This window comes from Vipera ursinii (genome assembly GCF_947247035.1).
Source record: "Vipera ursinii genome assembly, chromosome: 1".
In the NCBI taxonomy this organism is placed as follows: domain Eukaryota; kingdom Metazoa; phylum Chordata; class Lepidosauria; order Squamata; family Viperidae; genus Vipera; species Vipera ursinii.
The window spans coordinates 207,626,270-207,644,986 of NC_139512.1; the positions used below are offsets into that span (position 1 = coordinate 207,626,270).

At 39.2% G+C, this 18,717-nt stretch overlaps 1 protein-coding gene across 1 annotated transcript in view; it reads right to left on the reverse strand.

Annotated features, from left to right (window-relative positions):
* Window positions 1-11,172, reverse strand: part of SERPINE3 (serpin family E member 3) — a gene marked incomplete at both ends in the record, with an annotated part of 46,455 nt that extends 35,283 nt beyond the window's left edge. The window contains 2 exons of the mRNA XM_083371171.1: window positions 9,773-9,834; window positions 11,132-11,172. Of these exons, the coding sequence (XP_083227297.1) occupies window positions 9,773-9,834; window positions 11,132-11,172 (103 nt within the window). The remainder of the gene's footprint in view (window positions 1-9,772; window positions 9,835-11,131) is intronic.
* Between the last annotated feature and the right edge of the window lie 7,545 nt (window positions 11,173-18,717).

Sequence of the window (18,717 nt, forward strand, 5' to 3'; positions counted from 1 at the left end):
ATTGTGTTGATATGGAAAAGAGGCAGTAAATAAAATTGTTCTTTCAGCTTGCCATTTTCTGAAAGAGAACACGCAAGGAAAGGTAGGAAAAGACAAAGGAAAAAGGTTGACAGAGGGCAGGTCAGTTCATCAGAGACCAAGAGGTCAGAATTATAACTGTGTTGTGTCCCCAGGCTGTGTCCCCCAGTTATGATGAAGAATGCCACACCTCTAAAATACTAGTCTAGATGGGTTCAGGGTGAAGAACTATGTTGTTCTTTGCTGCAGCACGCTCTCTGGGAGCAAACTATAGGGGGCCCAAGAGGAAGACCACCAGGGTGAATGAACAGAAAGGAAAGCTTAAGTTGACTCTGAAGAAGGTTAAACTGTGCATGTTGATTTTACAACAGTGGGACACAACATTTTATCCATTAGTATTTCTTGCACAATTTCACTCTGTTATTAACAAATGTCTATGGAGATTCTCAGTCATCCAGATCATCGTTGTCCCAAAGGTGTTTTTTCTGGACTTTCTTGTGTTTCTTTGAAAACATTTTGCTTCTCATCCAAGAAGCTTCTTCAGCTCTGACTGGATGGTGGGGAATGGAAGGATATATATTCCTTGTAGACAGCTGGTCATTTGCATTCTTTTAGAGAGTCATTGAAGCTATTTGGAGGTTTACCTGTGTCCTCAACATCACCTGAGTAATACAAATGTGTGTGGAGTCTTCTTGGTTGCAGGATGTTTTCTGCCCTGTGTCCCTTCACTGTTGAAGACAGGTGCAGGCTGTTGGGGATGAGTCTGTGTTATCTCCATCTCATTCTGAAGCACAAATGGTTCTTGTAGTCTGCCCTGTTTTCTGGAAATCTGGTTATTAAGAAATGTTCCGTGATTTCTGTGCTGAATTATTGTAACAAGAACAGCAAAGCTAAACAAGTCAACATATTTTGATTTCAAAATATGCTTCAATCCTCGTGGGAATTTGATTAGCTCAGTTTCCCCAACCATGGCCATTCAAAGTCTCTACTGAAATTTAACAGGCAGAAGTCAACACAGCCTTCCCTATGGACCCTCCTATCTACGTTCACCCGATATTTAAATACTGGGTCCTCAAGGTTTTACAAGGAGTAAGTCACCTGCACCAAGAAGAACACTCCTGCCTAGTGTGACATAACAGTGCCATGGTAAGTCTTCTTTCCAAGCCTTCTCTTTGGGTAATGGCACATGGCTGCAAGGATAGCAGGATAATTTATAAAATTAAGTAATTGGGGGTGGGGTGGTGGAAATGGCCAGAAAGAAGCTCCTTCTCAGATAATATTAGTACTCCAGATAAAATAGCACAGCTTAGTGGAAAGTATGCATATGCAATGTTATGTTTATACAGAACATTTATGAGAATTTCTTCCCCCCCCCCACCTCTCTCTCTAGTATGGATTTATTAACACCTGCCTGAAGTCCCTCCTGGTAGAGAAATTTGGTGAAGAAACATGGGAAAAGCTCAAGTAAATATTTACACCCCCACAGCATTATCACTAGTAAAGCAAGAACACGGAACCAAGGAGATACCTGTATTCCAGAGGATGGGTTGGCTGCATTCAGGACAAGAGTCTGTGCTTCGGGTTAAGAGCAGGAAATAATCCACATTCATTTCTGCTACAAACTATTTATTTATTTTATTTATTTAGTTAATTTAATTTCTATACCGCCCTTCTCCCGAAGGACTCAGGGCGGTGTACAGGGCAATAAAAATACAACATACAAAAATTAAAAATGAGATTAAATTAATCTAGCCCTAACAATAATAATTAAAAATTAAAAATTAAAAATACTGCAACCCATTAGACCAGGCTGGCTTGTTCAAATAAGTAAGTTTTCAGATCACGGCAGAAAGAGCGAAGGTCTTATTATTTATTGCTACAAGTCTCTTTGATGTTAATGTATATGCTGACTTTGTGATTGCTCCACTAGATTCTAAAATGTAGCAGGCCATAACATTGCTTTTGGCTAAGGGGTTTAACTTTAAAAAAGAATGGCTTTCAGACATCTCTACCCAGTTAATTGAGTAAACTATTTGGAGTCAATTAAATCTTGCACTCTAAATATATGTAAAATGTTTTGCTTTAGCCAAATAGGACAAACCAGGTGGCAAATTGTGTTCCATATTCATTTTATATTAGATCTTCTCTTTGGTATTGTCACAGAGCCCTGGTTGGAACTGAAGACACTTTTATGACATATACAGTGTATGACGATTCTTTGACTGTGAAGTTGGTCCAAGAAGCCTGCAACATGCTAAGTACGGAGATAATTACAAGTTTTAATTTACTGTTTGCCAAGAGATAGTATTATTCCCACTTATAGATGTGAAAGGAAGAATTCTAAAGCTATCATCATTTTAAGGCTGTATAATGTTAAGCAACGCTGTAGTCAGTGATCCCAGATAAATTTCTACTTATCTATTTTTGCACATCTCCCTACAATTATCTCTTAAAACTGTAATAACGATTGAATTAGAATTAAAGTATTTTAACACTGCTTTGTTTTGTATTTTAACACATTTGTAATCCTTTGTCTAACAGCTCTAGCAACCTAGAAAATTAGTTTTGTGTCTTTTAGATTTCACGTAATGTCTTATTTTATTTCTACAGTTTAATTTGTTTTATTCTAATTACCTTATATAATTGCATATAGTTCTGGTCATTGACTATAACAAAGATATTTATATCCTTTCTTACAGGTTTTAGTAATTATTTTCATTTTTTAAAAAATCCTTTTCATTTTATATTTTAACTATATTTTAAAATATTTTCTTAAATGGACTCCAGAAGATGGTAGAGGACAGGAAGGCCTGGAGGAATGTTGTCCATAGGGTCGCGATGGGTCGGACACGACTTCGCAGCTAACAACAAAAAAATATTTTCTCTTCTGTTTAATTTGATTCATTTTGAGTTGAATTTTTTTCCTACCATATATTTCTGTACCGTCAAGGGATCATTTTAAACCTCAAGAGTCCTGCAGTTCAGTCTTTTGTTTCCACAAAATTAATTGTCTGAGTTCAATACTATTAAATTAATTTAAAGGAGCTTAAATGATTGCAGTCTGTGCTGCTCTCATATTACACTAAATTGTAATGTGGTTTTTTTCTTTTCATATTAGTAACATACAGGAAAAGGACTAGCAGATAAACTATGATTTGTTTTCAGGTACTATCTTGCAATTCAAAACTATGGGTTGCACTTGGTTTACTGATTGAAATATTTGTTTGTTATGTCAATTAACACATGAAAAGTCCCTGGATTATTCTTTTTGTTTTGTGCCCAGCTGTGCCATCTCAATTGCCTTAACAGAGCTGCCTACCACCTTATGTAAAGTTTCAATGCCACTATTAAATTCAAAGATGATTTTATCAAACTGAATGTCTGAAATCATTCCAAGAATCAGTGGACATTGTGCACGTATGCACATACATTTTGCTGAACAGATAGACTTTTTACATTATGTGACTTCTCTCTTTGAATCAAGTTAATAGTTGCTGGAGATTTTAACTCAGTTTGGATCCATTATCAGACTAGAACAGACATGTCAAACACAAGGCCTGGGGGCCGGATCCGGCCCGCAAAGTGGTTTCATGTGGCCCGCGAAGCCATCCTGGAAACAGTGAGGGAACGGCCCCCATTGCCTTGGCCCTGGCCCAGAGACCCTCCTTCTACCAGAGACCCTCAGATCTGTCCCACTCCTGCCCAGGCCCCCATAGGCACCCTTGATGCAAACGATGTAGAGCTGGCCATGCCCACCCAGTAGGCCATACACACTCTAGCCACGCCCACTCAGTAGGCCACGCCCACCCAGGCCACACCCACCCGGTCCCCTGAGGGCAACTGCAATGCTGATGCGGCCCTCAATGAAATTGAGTTTGACACCCCTGTGGACTAGAATAAGAAAAGAAAAGAAGTCTTTAGTCAACTCCTAAGAGCCCTTGAATCAAATTGTAAATGTGAATCACTTCTTAAACTGGTCAGGCACTTGTGTTGCAGATTATATTCATAGATGGAGGAGCTGAATGAAGTCTTGAAGTCGTGATACCAGCAAGGAAGGCGTCATGGAAAGAGAAAGCAAAGCAGGTTCATGAGAAAAGGCACATACTTTCTACTGTGCTATTATATACATGCCATTATTCTAGAATCTGCTTTTTTTTCCCCATGCAGAAATGCCAGAGGAGGCAGTGCTGAAGCTTTTTGGGCAATATTTTTTTAATTTCTGCAAAACATCAGGATATGATAAAATGTTACGGACACTAGGAGGAAATTTGATGGAGTTTATTGAGAATCTTGATTCCTTACATAGCTACCTTGCTTTGTCCTATCAGGTACCTGTTTTTGTATTTTGGTGTGAAAGAATAGACAGTTTCAAACTATTGTAGGACAAGAACAGGAAAACAGTTTTGTGATATCAAACAAGTGAATAGCATCTTCCCCACTAAACCAAAACTCAGTTAAAAGTTCAAAGGTGATAGGTTGGTCCTGCTATAATAAACTCACTGAAAAGATACACATTTCTATTTTCCAAAATTTTGTAACCTATCCTCTTTCTTATTGCAATAAGCTTACTCTGCCTTGTTAGAGCTACCTGTAGGACATGAAACATAATAGATGCCTAGATTAAAACATTTAGAATTCCCAATGGGCCATGCATGTTTTCCAGGAATTTGGGGAATTATAATCAGAGAAAAGCTGAGCTACTGTTTTCATTATAATTGTAAGTGTCTTGCATTAATACTGAAATGAAGTAATCGTAGCCAAGGGATATAGAAGGGTCATTTACATGAAAAATATTTCTTTCTGCCACTGAATTATTTTGAAATAGAAATTAATTACCTTTCAATTCATGTCATAGTCATTCTCAACTGTGACAAATAAATTTTACAGGCACTAATATGCCTCAGCAGTGGGCGTATTTAAGAAAAAGTATGAGAAAATGAACAGAAGGAGAGAGCTTTTTGTGTACAAGTCATTGTGAAAAGAAAATTGGAATAAAATTGCGTATAACATGAACAGGTCCAAACAGTTATGAATCAGAGTTTGATTCTGTTATTGAAACATGAGACATTCTCCAATGTTTCCAATACTGTGAACAAATCTCAGATACATATTGTCAAGTTCTTATTCACCAACAGAAAATCATCCCCATGCCTTTGTCATTCTGCAATTTGCATTCCTTCCTTTGCTATTCCTCTGCGTTGCCCTTTGGATTATACCTTGAATGGAAAGAAAATTGTGCAGGAAAGATAAAATTGAATTTTTTTTATTGCGGGTGGGTATTAGACTCTAGGGAGTTTGGGAAGAAAATGAAACAGTTTTTTGTCCTTCCCTAGAAAATGAATGCACCATCATTTCGAGTGGAAAGGAAAGATGGGAGAATGCTCCTCCACTATTATTCGGACAGGAAAGGCTTGTGCCACATTGTCCCAGGTACCAAGGCACCATTTGCACAATGGAATGTATATTATACGACACTCAAACTGAGTGGGGACTTTTCCATAAGTATACTGAGCACTGGAATTGACTACTTGGGCCAGGGTGGGTGGGTGGGTTGGATGGGATTTCTTTACTTAGCTCAACAACCTCTGTGACCTTGACATAGCTGTTCCACCACTCCCCTCTATTCCCAGTCTTAGGCCCTTGCATAAAGGGCCCCCTATTTGTGCCATCATTTTTTTAAAATGCTGTAGAATATAATTTGGCACAAATGTGATCATTCCTAATTATTCATTCCAATAGATACTTTTTAGAGGATGATACATCTTAGGGCACACAATTAAAATGAAGTAACAAAGGCAAAGTATCTGCCCAAATGTTGCTTAGAGCAGAGAAAGGACCACTTTAGAAAGCTTGAGATGACCTTGACTTGCATAGAAGAAAGCTGCTGAGATGTTTAAGAAGGGAGAGGTCTTGGGATGTGTTGGACCACAAAGGCCATCATCAAAGACCAGAACAGATTGGGATGGAAGTTAGATTATATAACACATCTTCACGACACCAAATTGGAGAAAGATGAACAATAGTCTGCCCCAGGGATCTCCAAATCTTTGAACCAATGAACACATTTGGAAGAAGTAGGGAGAATTTCAGCCAGCTTCAGCTTCAGTTTCACTTCTTCTCTTCTCTTTTCTTTTCAGTAAACAGGAATACACGCTTCCTAACAAAGCATCTGAGTCATCTACTATTTTTATTTCCCAATAAGGTCTTTGGATAAGGCTAAGGGTTGTGTTCTACTTTATAGTTTGTCAGCTTCTCATTGGAAATGATAATAATTGGGGGGGGAGTCAGATGGAGAGCAGGATGTTCAGATATTTACAGAGCAAACCTGAAATCAGATTAAGTCACCTTCAGCCAGTTGTTTGATCAGCAACCTTGGTGCTAGGTCTAAGAAAAAAGCTCTAGAAAGTTTAGTTTGTGTGTGTGTGTGTGTGTGTGTGTGTGTGTGTGTGTGTGATAATTAAAACTATTATTATGTGCTGGGCTTCCAGTTTGTTAAACTCTATTTCATCCTGCTAGAAATCCTCCCTGAATCCTAAGAAAAATTCCCATTTCTTTCTCCTGTTTTGGACTTAACTGCAAAGTTTGTTAAGAGGTTTGAATAATTTTCTTGAGCAATGAAGAAGAACTTTGGAAGAACAGTGATGGGGGAGAAAATTGTTCTAAACCTGAAAAGCTTTTAAAAGCTTTGTGGCTGTTATTGAGAGAAAGGGATAAGAAACTTTCATGAAGTTTCTTAAGAGCTGAGCCATTTTGGAAGGATTTCACATATTGCCCTAAAGTAGGTTGTTATTTTTTTTCCCTTACATAGGAATTATAGAAGCGGTAGCCAGAGATTTCTTTGATTGTGAAGTGTCCCTGGAGATCCTTGAACAAAATGTAGAAGAGGACCGCACTGGGAAGAAGGAGCATGTGGTGTTTTTGATTTTACAGACAAATGGAACAGTGAAGCACAACATTGGGGAACAAGCAATTTCTCTATGTGAAGATGGGTCTCAGAAGGACAAAGAGGTGATGATGTTTCAGTCTATAGAAAGAGCAGAGGAGCTGATACAGAGCAGAGGAAATAGGGACATTTCTAAATTATGGGCTGTGTTCACAAATCACAGGAAAACTCTTTTGGAGATGATTTAACATATCATTTTCTTTTCAGCAACAGGATGCGGTTTTTCAAAAAGGAAGGGGAAAAACTGCTGAACGGGAGGTTCACTGCGATGCTTTGAGACATGCGGTTAATTCTGAGGCAGGTAGGTTGGTCAATAAGTGATGGATGAAATCTGGACCTCAAGAATACAAGCAGAAGTCTTGAGTTTGCTGAATATGTGCAGTATTACAGAAAAAGATCAGATGAGAGGATGTGGCTGATTAACAAGACAAGAGCAGTATGCAATAAATTCTCAGTTTTATTGTACCGTTTATAATTGCTCTATGTAGCAACAAATTATGGCTGGGATGGTCTAGGACAGGGGTAGGCAACCTTGGCTCTTTTATGACTCGTGGACTTCAACTCCCAGAATTCCTGAGCCAGCTGGAATTCTGGGAGTTGAAGTCCATGAGTCATAAAAGAGCCAAGGTTGCCTACCCCTGGTCTAGGAGAAGGGCCTTCTCTGCCCTGGCTCCTGCCCTTTGGAACATCTTGACTTCCACCCTTCTGACCTCCTGTAAGGGCCCGGAGACCTGGCTCTGCCAGATGATTTGGGGCCCCAATGGGGGTGCATCATAGTGGAGGTGAGTGATGAATTAAGAGGTAATCCCCCCTCCCCCTGCCTCCTGTGCATCCCTCCTTCTCTATCTTGTGTCTGATTTTGCCTTGATTGGGAGTTCTATTTTTATTCTTTAAAAGATATTTATGTGTTAAGATTTTAAGGTTTTAATGCTGGAAGCCACCCAGACGTGATCACTGACTACGAGATGGGTGGCAAATAAATTCAATAAATCAGTAAACGAATCGTCTCCATAGAATTGACAGTAGTAAAAGATGCAAGTTTTTATGTCTTACAAAGGGCTAGCCTATCTAGCAGACTTGTCAAGTCTGTCATGTGATTTTAAATACTTGGGAATCTGAATACTTGGGAATATCACCTTCCTTTCTTTCTTTCTTTCTTTCTTTCTTTCTTTCTTTCTTTCTTTCTTTCTTTCTTTCTTTCTTTCTTTCTTTCTTTCTTTCTTTAAAAAAACTCTGTTATTCCATTTTTAAAGCTGTCCAAAATCATGCAGTTCATTTCTGCAGAAAACTCAGCCGATTCAAGGTCAAGCTCCAATTTATGTATGCTAGCTTTTGTCTTCCTCCATGTAACCAAAATAACAATGATCCAAGTAAAGCAGCCATCCTCAATCTTTTGGCTTGGTAGCCAGGGGGACGGGGGGGAAGAGGGCACGGTTTTGTGTGAGTGACAGGCGCATGTGCAAGGGTATGCAGCTCCATTTGTGCAAACAGTGGGCACGTGCACCTGCTACTTGCACAAATGGAGCTTCGTGTACAAGAGCGAGCGCCTGCCGCTTGTGCAAGTGGAGCTGCATACACATGTGCACTCACCCACCTTTCACACGGCCTGGTTCTGAACAGGCTGAGGCCTAGTAGTCGGCCGCGGCCCGGGAGTTGGGGACCCCTGAAGTGAAGGGAGGCTACCTTTGCTCTCAATAAAATCATAGGAACTACAGATGCCCGTCCTTTTCAAGTGAAATGTATCAAATTTGGAGTGAGAATTAATGAAATTCTGTTTGAATGGTTGATAAAAAAAATACAGTATGCTAATTCAGAGAATTAACTTTACATGCGAAAGGGAGAGCCACTGGTGCTCCATTTTGTAAAAACAGAGATCTTGCACCACAACGACCTCAGTGCAGTTCTTTGACAAAATGATAGCATTTATTTCAACTGATCACTGAAGAGAAAGATAAGCGAATATAAAGTGGAAAATAATCCAGAAATTGTCCGCAAGACCTTCCCAAACTGATGCCTTCTCTTAGTCATGCTGGCTGGGGGCGGGGGTTTCAGGTTGGAGAAGGCAGCAAACTCCAGAAAAAAATATATGTTTCTTTTCTACAGGAAACCTTCTACATACCTTTGAACCATGGTTCCCTGAGCGGCTTTGGCTTGATGAGAGAACCTTCTGCCACGCATTTCCTTTCCACCTCGTGTTTGATGAAACAGTAAGGAAACTTTGGGATGGATTCTTTGGACTTAACCTTTCAGCTAGAGGGTGGGGCTGGTGTGGGCATGCTTAGTTGTTTCTATTAGAACAACACTTGCTGCAACAGTACATAAATTATTAAAATTAGTAAAATATGTAAAGTTGAGGCAGGGCAGTCATGAAGGTGAGGATTAGGCTTGGAAAAATTGGCTATCATGGCCTGCAAGGTGTGACAGTGATATGGAGATTTTACTAGAGGCAATGTTTGGGAGCAAGGTTTATTTTAAAAAAATAAATAATAGACAAAATAGATATCGTAAGAATTAAAGGCCTAATGTATTACTTTATTTACCATTTCCTTTCATCAGAAAAGTGAGAACTCATATAGTTATTTTCACTGGTATACTAATCATATATCAGCATTATAGAAGATGCCTACAACCATTAAAAAGGAGACTGGGATTGTGTGCAAGTTACTGACTGTTGTGTGGGCCCTCACAGAATCCAGTCTTAAACCCGGTTTTACAGTGATATGAAAAACATCTTTAATTTTCCGGTAATGTTTTCTTATCCATTGTTTCTGAAGAAGGTTTTAAAAGTCTTTTTTTAGTTATTGAAATTATCTTTTGGTTCTGTCCTCAGCTGAAAATCAAACAGGCTGGTGTAAATATTCAGAAATTTGTACCCGGATTGCAAATAAGTGGAACCAGATTAGATGAGTATTTTTCTATTATTCACCCACAAGTCACATTCACTATTTCCAGCATGAAAAAGTTTATCAACAGCCAGTTTGTTCTCAAGATAAGGAGAGAAATTATGTCCAAGTCAGTGAAGAAACGGCCTGCGCTGAAGCTCAGAGGTACAAATTTCTGTAAACTTTTGAAATTTAAGAAAAATAGAAGGAGGAATAAAATTAGCATACAGTAATGCATTTTCTGGTAGAGTCAGGTAGCAGAGCAGTAGATTAAATTAACTGCTCAGTGATGGCAAAGGCCTACCTATCTATCATGATATTTCCTTTGGGGACAAGCAACATTATGTTGAGTGCAGAAAAGAAGTAAGGAATAAGAAGTGAAAGCCATTGGATTAGAAAAGGAAAGGAAACATGGCTGAAACTAATTTATACTAGTCACATTCATTATAACCTCAATATCTTTCTATATTTACGAAGCAAGCTGGCTTCCACCATGTCCATAACCAACATAGTCTTTTGTTCTTGAGACAATTCACTTTTGAGGATCCCACCCTATCATGAACTTTCTAAGATTTTCCTTTAATCTTCATCCATTCACCCTCTCCTCATAGATTTATTTTACAGTTTGATTCATTGTTTTATATGACCAACCCACCTTAATGTACTTCTTTCATACTGATCATTCACGTCTGTACCCACTCTTCATTTAGCATCTTCTTATTCTTGATCCTATGTGTACATTTTTTAACGTATAAAGTTCTTGATCCCTGTTGTAGAACTTGCAAAAAAAATATCAGCTGAGCTTCTTTCATTTTCCGTCTAAATTGAGAGAGAATAATGCTGTCCTAATTCAGATTTTTACCACCAAATTCTGATAGCACAATTTTAGAGGAATTTTGGAGATACCAAAGGGGGAAAGACTTGAAGATTACAATAACCTGTAAGAAGTTGCCCATCTTTATGTTACTGCACTGTGTGAACTTGTCAATCTGCTGCCTTTAACTCTTTCAAGACCTTACACAGGAATGAAAGATCCTAGATCCTAAATTCTACGTAAACCTGTGAAATCTAGACATTAGGCCCACAGAATTTATAATCTTCACATTCAGTTTACTGACAGTTATCTAGATAAGATTCCAATAATTCATAGGTTAAGTCTAATGGAAAGCATTGTATACGTTTATTTGGAAAAGGACAAATGATCTGGATGGACTGCATTCACAGCATGATTTACCTGTGCTCACCAAAGCTTCGCAGTTTAGATGAGTTAGAAGAACAAGAAATGCACCTTTCTGACATCGCACAGCATGACCCAACAAGAGACCTCATCCTCTTCAACCAGCAGCGGCTGGCAGAGATAGAACTATCCAACCAACTAGAGAGAAAAAAGGAAGAGCTCAGGATTCTCTCTAAGAACCTAGAGATAGAAAAGAAGAAATCAGAAAATTTACTCTATGCCATGTTACCAAAACACGTGGCTAATCAGCTGAAGGAAGGCAAAAAAGTCGAAGCAGGTATGGCAATTTTATTATCTTTGATTATCGAATAGAAAATGGCATGTCATAAAAGGGTAAGGACTTCAACTGAACATCTGGAAACACTCCCTTCTAAGCTAAGATTCTGAGTGTTTGGATTTGGTTTGTGTAATGTATTGGACCTAGTTTAACTTGAGTTGTACCACGTGGGTTTGGTTGCTGTGAGATTGCTTAAGCAGGGAGCTGGGTAACAGTCGCCAGCTCCTCAGACAGTCAGTCTCCAGGACCACCATTGGTTGGCTCTAGGGCGGCAATAGGTTGCTTTTAAACCTATTGGCCACCGCCTAGTGGCCAGAGTATAAATAGCTGCGTTGCAGCCCTGGTTCTCAGTTCAGTTCCTGCATTTCAATAAAGCATGTTCCTGCCTGAACTTTCTCGCCTCGTCTCTTGCTTCAAGAAAAGAACCCAGTACCCAAAAGTTTGCATAGAAATCTGGTTTCCTGGGAACCAAGTGAAAACAGGACATATATTTAACACACAGGTATTTTCCACCATGTTTATTTTACAGATAAGTACAAAACTAAACTATGTGCAGTCTCCATAACTTTAACAAAAATGATAATAGCCATTGGTTTGACATACACCTTGCCGCTTCAAAAGGGTGGACATGCAAACATGACTTTTTTCAAGATCATTCATCTGTTATCTAGGGATTTGCATACTATTACTTACATTTTTAGACCAATTGTGAGTGTTTCTAAACTTTGTTGCAAAGTAGATTTTAGAAGGTTTAAAGGAGAGGCTTTCAGCCTCTTGTGTGTTCTGAAATGATACAAGAATTTGTTTTCTTTGTCAATCAACTTATTTCAATAAAGCCTAGCATCTAAACCACTGGAGTCCATCCATCAATATGCACATATTTATAATATATTAACGAAGTGATAAGTCACATATGCTGCAATTTGTTTTCCAGCTTTTAGTAGGATTCAGGCAAGTGGCAACAATAGTTAAAGATCATTTTCTGTTAAGCGTTGTTGGACTTTTTGCTTGAGTATTTTATCCTTGTCATATTAAAAACCAAAAACAGATAAACTGTTGCTTCTGAAAATTGACTATTCTTTTTTTTGTTTATTCCCCAGGAGATTTTAACTGCTGCACAATACTTTTCAGTGATGTTGTGACTTTCACAAAAATTTGTTCTGTCTGTGAACCTATTCAGATTGTGAACATGCTTAATTTAATGTATTCCAAGTTTGATCGACTGACTAACATCCATGGAGTTTATAAAGTAAGTGTGGCTGATGTTTATAACATTTGCTTCTGTCTTTTGCATCCCAAGGGCATAGGATGAATGGATGGATAATTTTAGATTGGCAGCAAGAAGGGAGAATGAATCCTGAAAACTATGAGCTTCCTACACCAACTTCAAAACTAGACATTGCTTAGTATAATTTAGCAATTTTTCTGGCTTGCAACCATTCCCTCCACTTTTCCCTTCCTGCATAAAGAATGATCTGCTCTCACAGCCATCCCCAACCTGGTACCACCCATACATTTGGATTGGAACTCCCAAAATTTCCAGCAATCGGCCATACTAGCTGTTTAATAAGATATTTTTGCAGTAAGTAAGCATTGAAGTAAGTAAAATGAATGATTCCCCAAGTAAAATGAAAGAAATGGGAGTAATCTGCCCAGATTATCCCCACGGTGACATAGGCAGCAAATACATTTAATAAATAAAGAGATATGATTGCTAGGTTCCTTTACAGAGCTTTTAGAAGTTTAGTTCCCATTAGCTCCAACTAGCAGTGGAATGCAAGAGTTGCAATCCAAACATCTGGCGGGCACCAGCATGCCAGCCTAGGCAAATGGTTGGTGGGTGTCCATGCGTACTTCACTATGCATTTTGCTTTATAGGTGGAAACCATTGGTGATGCCTACATGGTTGTAGGAGGAGTTCCAGTCCCAGTTGCCAATCATGCTGAAAGGGTGGCTAATTTTGCCCTTGGCATGAGAATTGCTGCAAGAGAAGTTATGAACCCTATTACCACTAGACCTATACAGGTAATTCATAGTTTTAAGACTTAAAAAAAACAAAAAAATCAAGCCATCTCACTTGAAGCAAAGAGAAGAGAGAGAATTAAAACAGAATGATTATAGCAGGCACTAATTGTTTTCTTCGTCCTTTCCTGAAATGGTTTTCTTTTATATGGCTACTCTATCTGCTAAATGTTAAATAATAATAATAATAATAATAATAATAATAATAATAATAATAATAATAATAATAATAATAATAATGAAGAAGAAGAAGAAGAAGAAGAAGAAGAAGAAGAAGAAGAAGAAGAAGAAGAAGAAGAAGAAGAAGAAGAAGAAGAAGTAGTAGTTGTTGTTGGAAGGGACCTTGAAGGTCATCTAGTCCAACCCCCTGCTCAGGCAGGAAACCCTATACCATTTCAGACAAATGGCTGTCCAGTCTCTTCTTAAAAACTTCCAGTGTTGGAGCATTCACCGCTTCTGGAGGCAGGTTGTTCCACTGGTTAATTTTTCTAACTGTCAGGAAGTTTCTCCTTAGTTCTAGGTTGCTTCTCTCCTTCATTAGTTTTCATCCGTTGTTTCTTGTCCTGCCTTCAGGCACTTTGGAGAATAGCTTGACTCCCTCTTCTTTGGGACAGCCCCTGAGATATTGGAACACTGCTATCATGTCACCCCTCACCCTTCTCTTCGTTAAACTACACATACCCAATTCCAGCAACTTTTCCCTATATGTTTTAGCCTCCAGTCCCCCAATCATCTTTGTTGCTCTTCTCTGTACCCTTTCTAGAATCTCAACATCTTTTTTACATTGTGGTGACCAAAACTGGATGCAGTATTCCAGATGTGGCCTTACCAAAGCATTGTAAAGTGGTATTAGTACTTCACTTGATCTTGATTCTATCCCTCTGTTAATGCAGCCTAGCTTTTTTGGCAGCTGCAGCACACTGCTGGCTCATATTGAAGTGATTGTCTACTAGGACTCTGAGATCCCTCTCACAGTTGAGGTCTCCAACCTTTTTCGATTGGTGGACCAGAGGGAAAGGGAGGGGGAAGCATTTTATGCACACGCGCACACACAAACTGGGCTGCGAGCACACATGACGCAAACAAGGCAGTGCTATCACCTGCATAACACTCACTAGCACCGCCCAATTTTTGTCACACAGATGCTAGTGTCACCTCATTTTCACTATGTGGTGCCCCATTTTTGCTGCGCAGCATCCCGCTTTTGCCGCATAGTGCCCCATTTTTGCCATGGGGCATCCTGTTTTCACTGTGTGGCACCAGTTTGTGTAGCAGCAGCCCTAGCACAAGTGGGGTGAGTGTGTGCACTGGCCAGCCTGTCCCGCAACCCAATGGCCAGCAGGCCACAGCCCAGTAATGGGAGAGGCCCAGTGGCGGGATTCAGCTGGGTCACACCACTTCAGCAGAACTGGTTGCTAATTTTTTGTTGCCCAGGCCCAGAATGGATTTCCAGAAGCAGCATTCACACAGAGAACCAGTTGTTCACATATTTGAATCCCACTACTGGCTGCGCCCATAGGTTGGGGATCCCTGATATAAGGAATAAGTCTCTGGATTTGTTTGTTTTCATTCCTCAGTTCCCCTTCCCTCCTACAGGCATTTCTTAAGTCAGGAGCCTGCTGAGTGGGGATTTTATTTTTATTTTTTTCTAAACTTGAATAGAAACTACTCCAAATAAATAAATAAATAACTGCCAGGACAACTTCTGTTTAACCAACTAAAATTACTAAATATAAGCAAAGCAAGCTTTTCATTTCCTCAAAATTATTTAAAATATTTATTTGAAATATCTGTGGTGTTTTTAATGATAAACCCCTTCTAAAGGTGGCTGAAATACATAAAAAAGAAAGAAAACATTAATAAAGCCCCAGATTATGAACAATATGTAACAAATCTTAAAACACAAAATCAATCCTGGTTCCAAATGAGGGCCCTGATGGGACAATTGCAAGGGAAAGATTATTTATATAAATGGATCTCTGGCGTCTTCTTCATGAGAAATGGTAAGAAACACACACACACACACACACACACACACACACACACACACACACACACAGAGTTAAAAGAATAATTTGGTTTTCTTCCAGAACCCACTAAAGAAATATATTTCCACAAGAACCTTTTCTACATTGTGTCTTGTATATTGTGTTTCTCTCAACAGATTAGAATTGGGATACACACCGGACCAGTGTTGGCTGGTGTAGTTGGGGACAAAATGCCCAGATACTGTTTATTTGGTGATACCGTCAATACAGCTTCCAGGATGGAAAGCCATGGATTGCCAGACAAAATCCATATCAGCTCCACAACATACAAGTAAGTAAGGGCTTGCAATGAAATACCAAATCCATCAGGCGGGAACTTTACTGTGCCAGGATTAAATCTCATAATCTGCTCTGCGTATTGTGCTAAGCCAAAATATGGTTTGTTTGCTTATAACTTAGTGCGGTGCTAGCCAGCTATGGCCAGTTAGCAGTAAGTCATGAACTCTATATGTTGTTCTTGTTGTTTCTTACACTGCACAGAGCACTTCCTCCTCAAGTGTTTGAGATAGCAGAAAGGGGAAACATACAGGTGAAAGGCAAAGGGAAAATGTCAACCCATTTCCTGAAACAAAATCTCAGTGCTACTGAGGATGAAATAATGGGACGGGTTGAAGAGACTTCTAGGAATGTTCATAGCAATGGTATGTAATATAATGTGTGTGTATGTGTGTGTGTGCCTGCATACATGTGTGCGTGCCTGTGTGTGTGCATACTGGTAGTCCTCAACTTACAACTTACAATTTACAATGGCACTGAAAAAAGTGACTTATGGCCATTTTTCATACATGACTCTATTCTCATGGTCACGTGGATCTACATTTGGATGCTCGACAATTGACTCATATTTACGAGGGTTGCATTGTCCTTGCGTCATGTGATCACTTTTTACAACCTTCTGACAAGCAAAGTCAATGGAGAAATTTAACAGCCATGTTACTAATTTAACAATTGTGATTTACATAGCAAACGTGGTGAGAAAAGTTGTAAAATGGGACAAAATTCACTCAACAAATTTCTCACTTAGCAACAGAAATTTTGGGCTCAATTGTGGTCACATGTTGAAGACTACCCGTACACATACAACAGAGATGTATTTACTATGAGTGTCCTCCTCAACCTGTTTTAATGAGATTTTAAATTTCAACTGCCAGACTTCTTAGCCAGCATGATCAATGGGCATACTGCAGCGGGAGTCCCAACATAGCTGAAGGATACCAATTTAGCAAAAATTGGTATATCCCCCAAGCAATGTCTTTCACTGTAATTCCAAGGCTCAACGACCACTGATATTCTGAAAAGACAGTCCCGTCTCATAATTCTACAATCTCCATGTCAGAAAATTGAAGGCCCATTTACAGTACACTGACAGGACTGTACTGTATGTACTCTAGAGGTTTCCATCACAACAATCAAATACAATTACAGTTTTGAAGAAAATCTGTCAAGTCTCTTATCTACCTTAATCTGTTCTATTCCTTGCCCTGGTAACCATTCTTTTTGCTTCTGATACCATTCAGTGTCATTACAAATATATAGCAGAGGCATGAGCTAATCCGTGGTGGCGCAGTGGTTAGAATGCAGTATTGCAGACTAATTCTGCTGACTGCCAGGAGTTTCTCACTGACTCAAGGTTGACTTTATAGTGGGATGTGATTGGCAAAAACTGACTTGCTGGAAGGCCTCCATTTATTAGATTGTTGTTGTCGTTAGTTGTAAAGTCATGTCCAACCCATTGTGACCCCAAGGACAACGTTCCTCCAGGCCTTCCGGCCCTCGACCGTCTTCTGGAGTCCCTTTAAGCTCACACCTGCTGCTTCAGTGACTCCATCCAGCCACCTCATTCTCTGTCATCCCCTTCTTCTCTTGCCCTCAATCTTTCCCAGCATTAGGCTCTTCTCCAGTGAGTCCTTCCTTCTCATTAGGTGGCCATAGTATTATAGATACTATGTCTAATTATTACATATTTAAAAACTTTGGAACCAACTAAAGTAATCCCTCAGATTTGATGACAGAATTCCCAGTAGCATTCTTCAGTAGTATCTCATGAAAACATGTATAGTATGCTCAGTGTATGCAGATGGGGGAGGGGTTAGGCACTGATGATCACAGAGAGGTACACTTTGATCAGATTCCCTATGATTTTTACATTGTACATCTGTCTGATTTACTCAAGAGCCATTTTAGGCTGGCTGCTGATTATCATAGCTGCATAGTTTGGAGAAGCAATCACAAAGAACACACGGTCTTTTCCAGTGTTATATCCAGGGCTTTTTTTGTCATAGAACACCCAGAACGGAGTTCCGGCACCTTTTTTGGATGGAACCTTGTAGGGTAGGCAAGGCGGGTTGTATGACTTGTCTGAGTTCCGGCACCTTTTTCTTTTACAAAAAAAAAGCACTGGTTATATCTGTAGCAGCATTAATCTAGGAATGAGAAAATTTAGAACCTGCATCTGAATGAACCTCCCCTCTCTCAGTCTAACTCACCTCATTGGGGACTGTCAAAATATTGGTGGAAAAGTAGAAACAAGCTGCCCAGCAGCACTTCAGTCATGGTTACAATGAGCAAATTGAAAACTATTTCTAAGAATTTCTAAGTTACAAAGCACTTCAATTTCAGGGGACTCCATACTTTTTCTTATATTCTACAATCAATTATTAAGGAACAGAGAGAACCATTCTTTTCTATTGGCATAAAGTATAACATGGATATAACCGTTGGGTTGTTTACACGTTTTGAGTTTTGTAAGTTGCTTTTTTTGTTTAGATACACACATTTGCAGGTTTAAGAGGAAAGATCTGAACTTGGTCAAGCAGTTACATGAACTATTATTGTTTATGAAAATAGCAATTCTCACCTATGAAAACTGACAAGGGATTAGCAGGGGGCGATCCGTAGAATGGCTAACAAACTGGTTCTGGCCACCGCTCAAACTTTAATGAGAATATTCCAAATTGTTTTTCTCACACCTTTGTTCTCCCTCTGCCCCCAGATAACCTATTAGAAGCTGAAAGTTATCATGGAGAACAATCACCAGAGGAAAGAGAATCATTGCTTTCAAAACATCTTGGCGACAACCACACTCCTTCAGCACTTTGCCTTCTCTTTTAGAAAAGTTCCGCCATCACACTGTGGACTTGCTGAGTTCTTGTAATTTTCTCACCTTACTCAGAGTTAAAAGTGATTTATATACTTGGTACTGGACCCCAGATAGACTAGCAAAAATGTATAAAGGGATTTCTAATAAGTGCTGGAAATATACGTAGTCAAAATCCAGTTCATTTTATTGT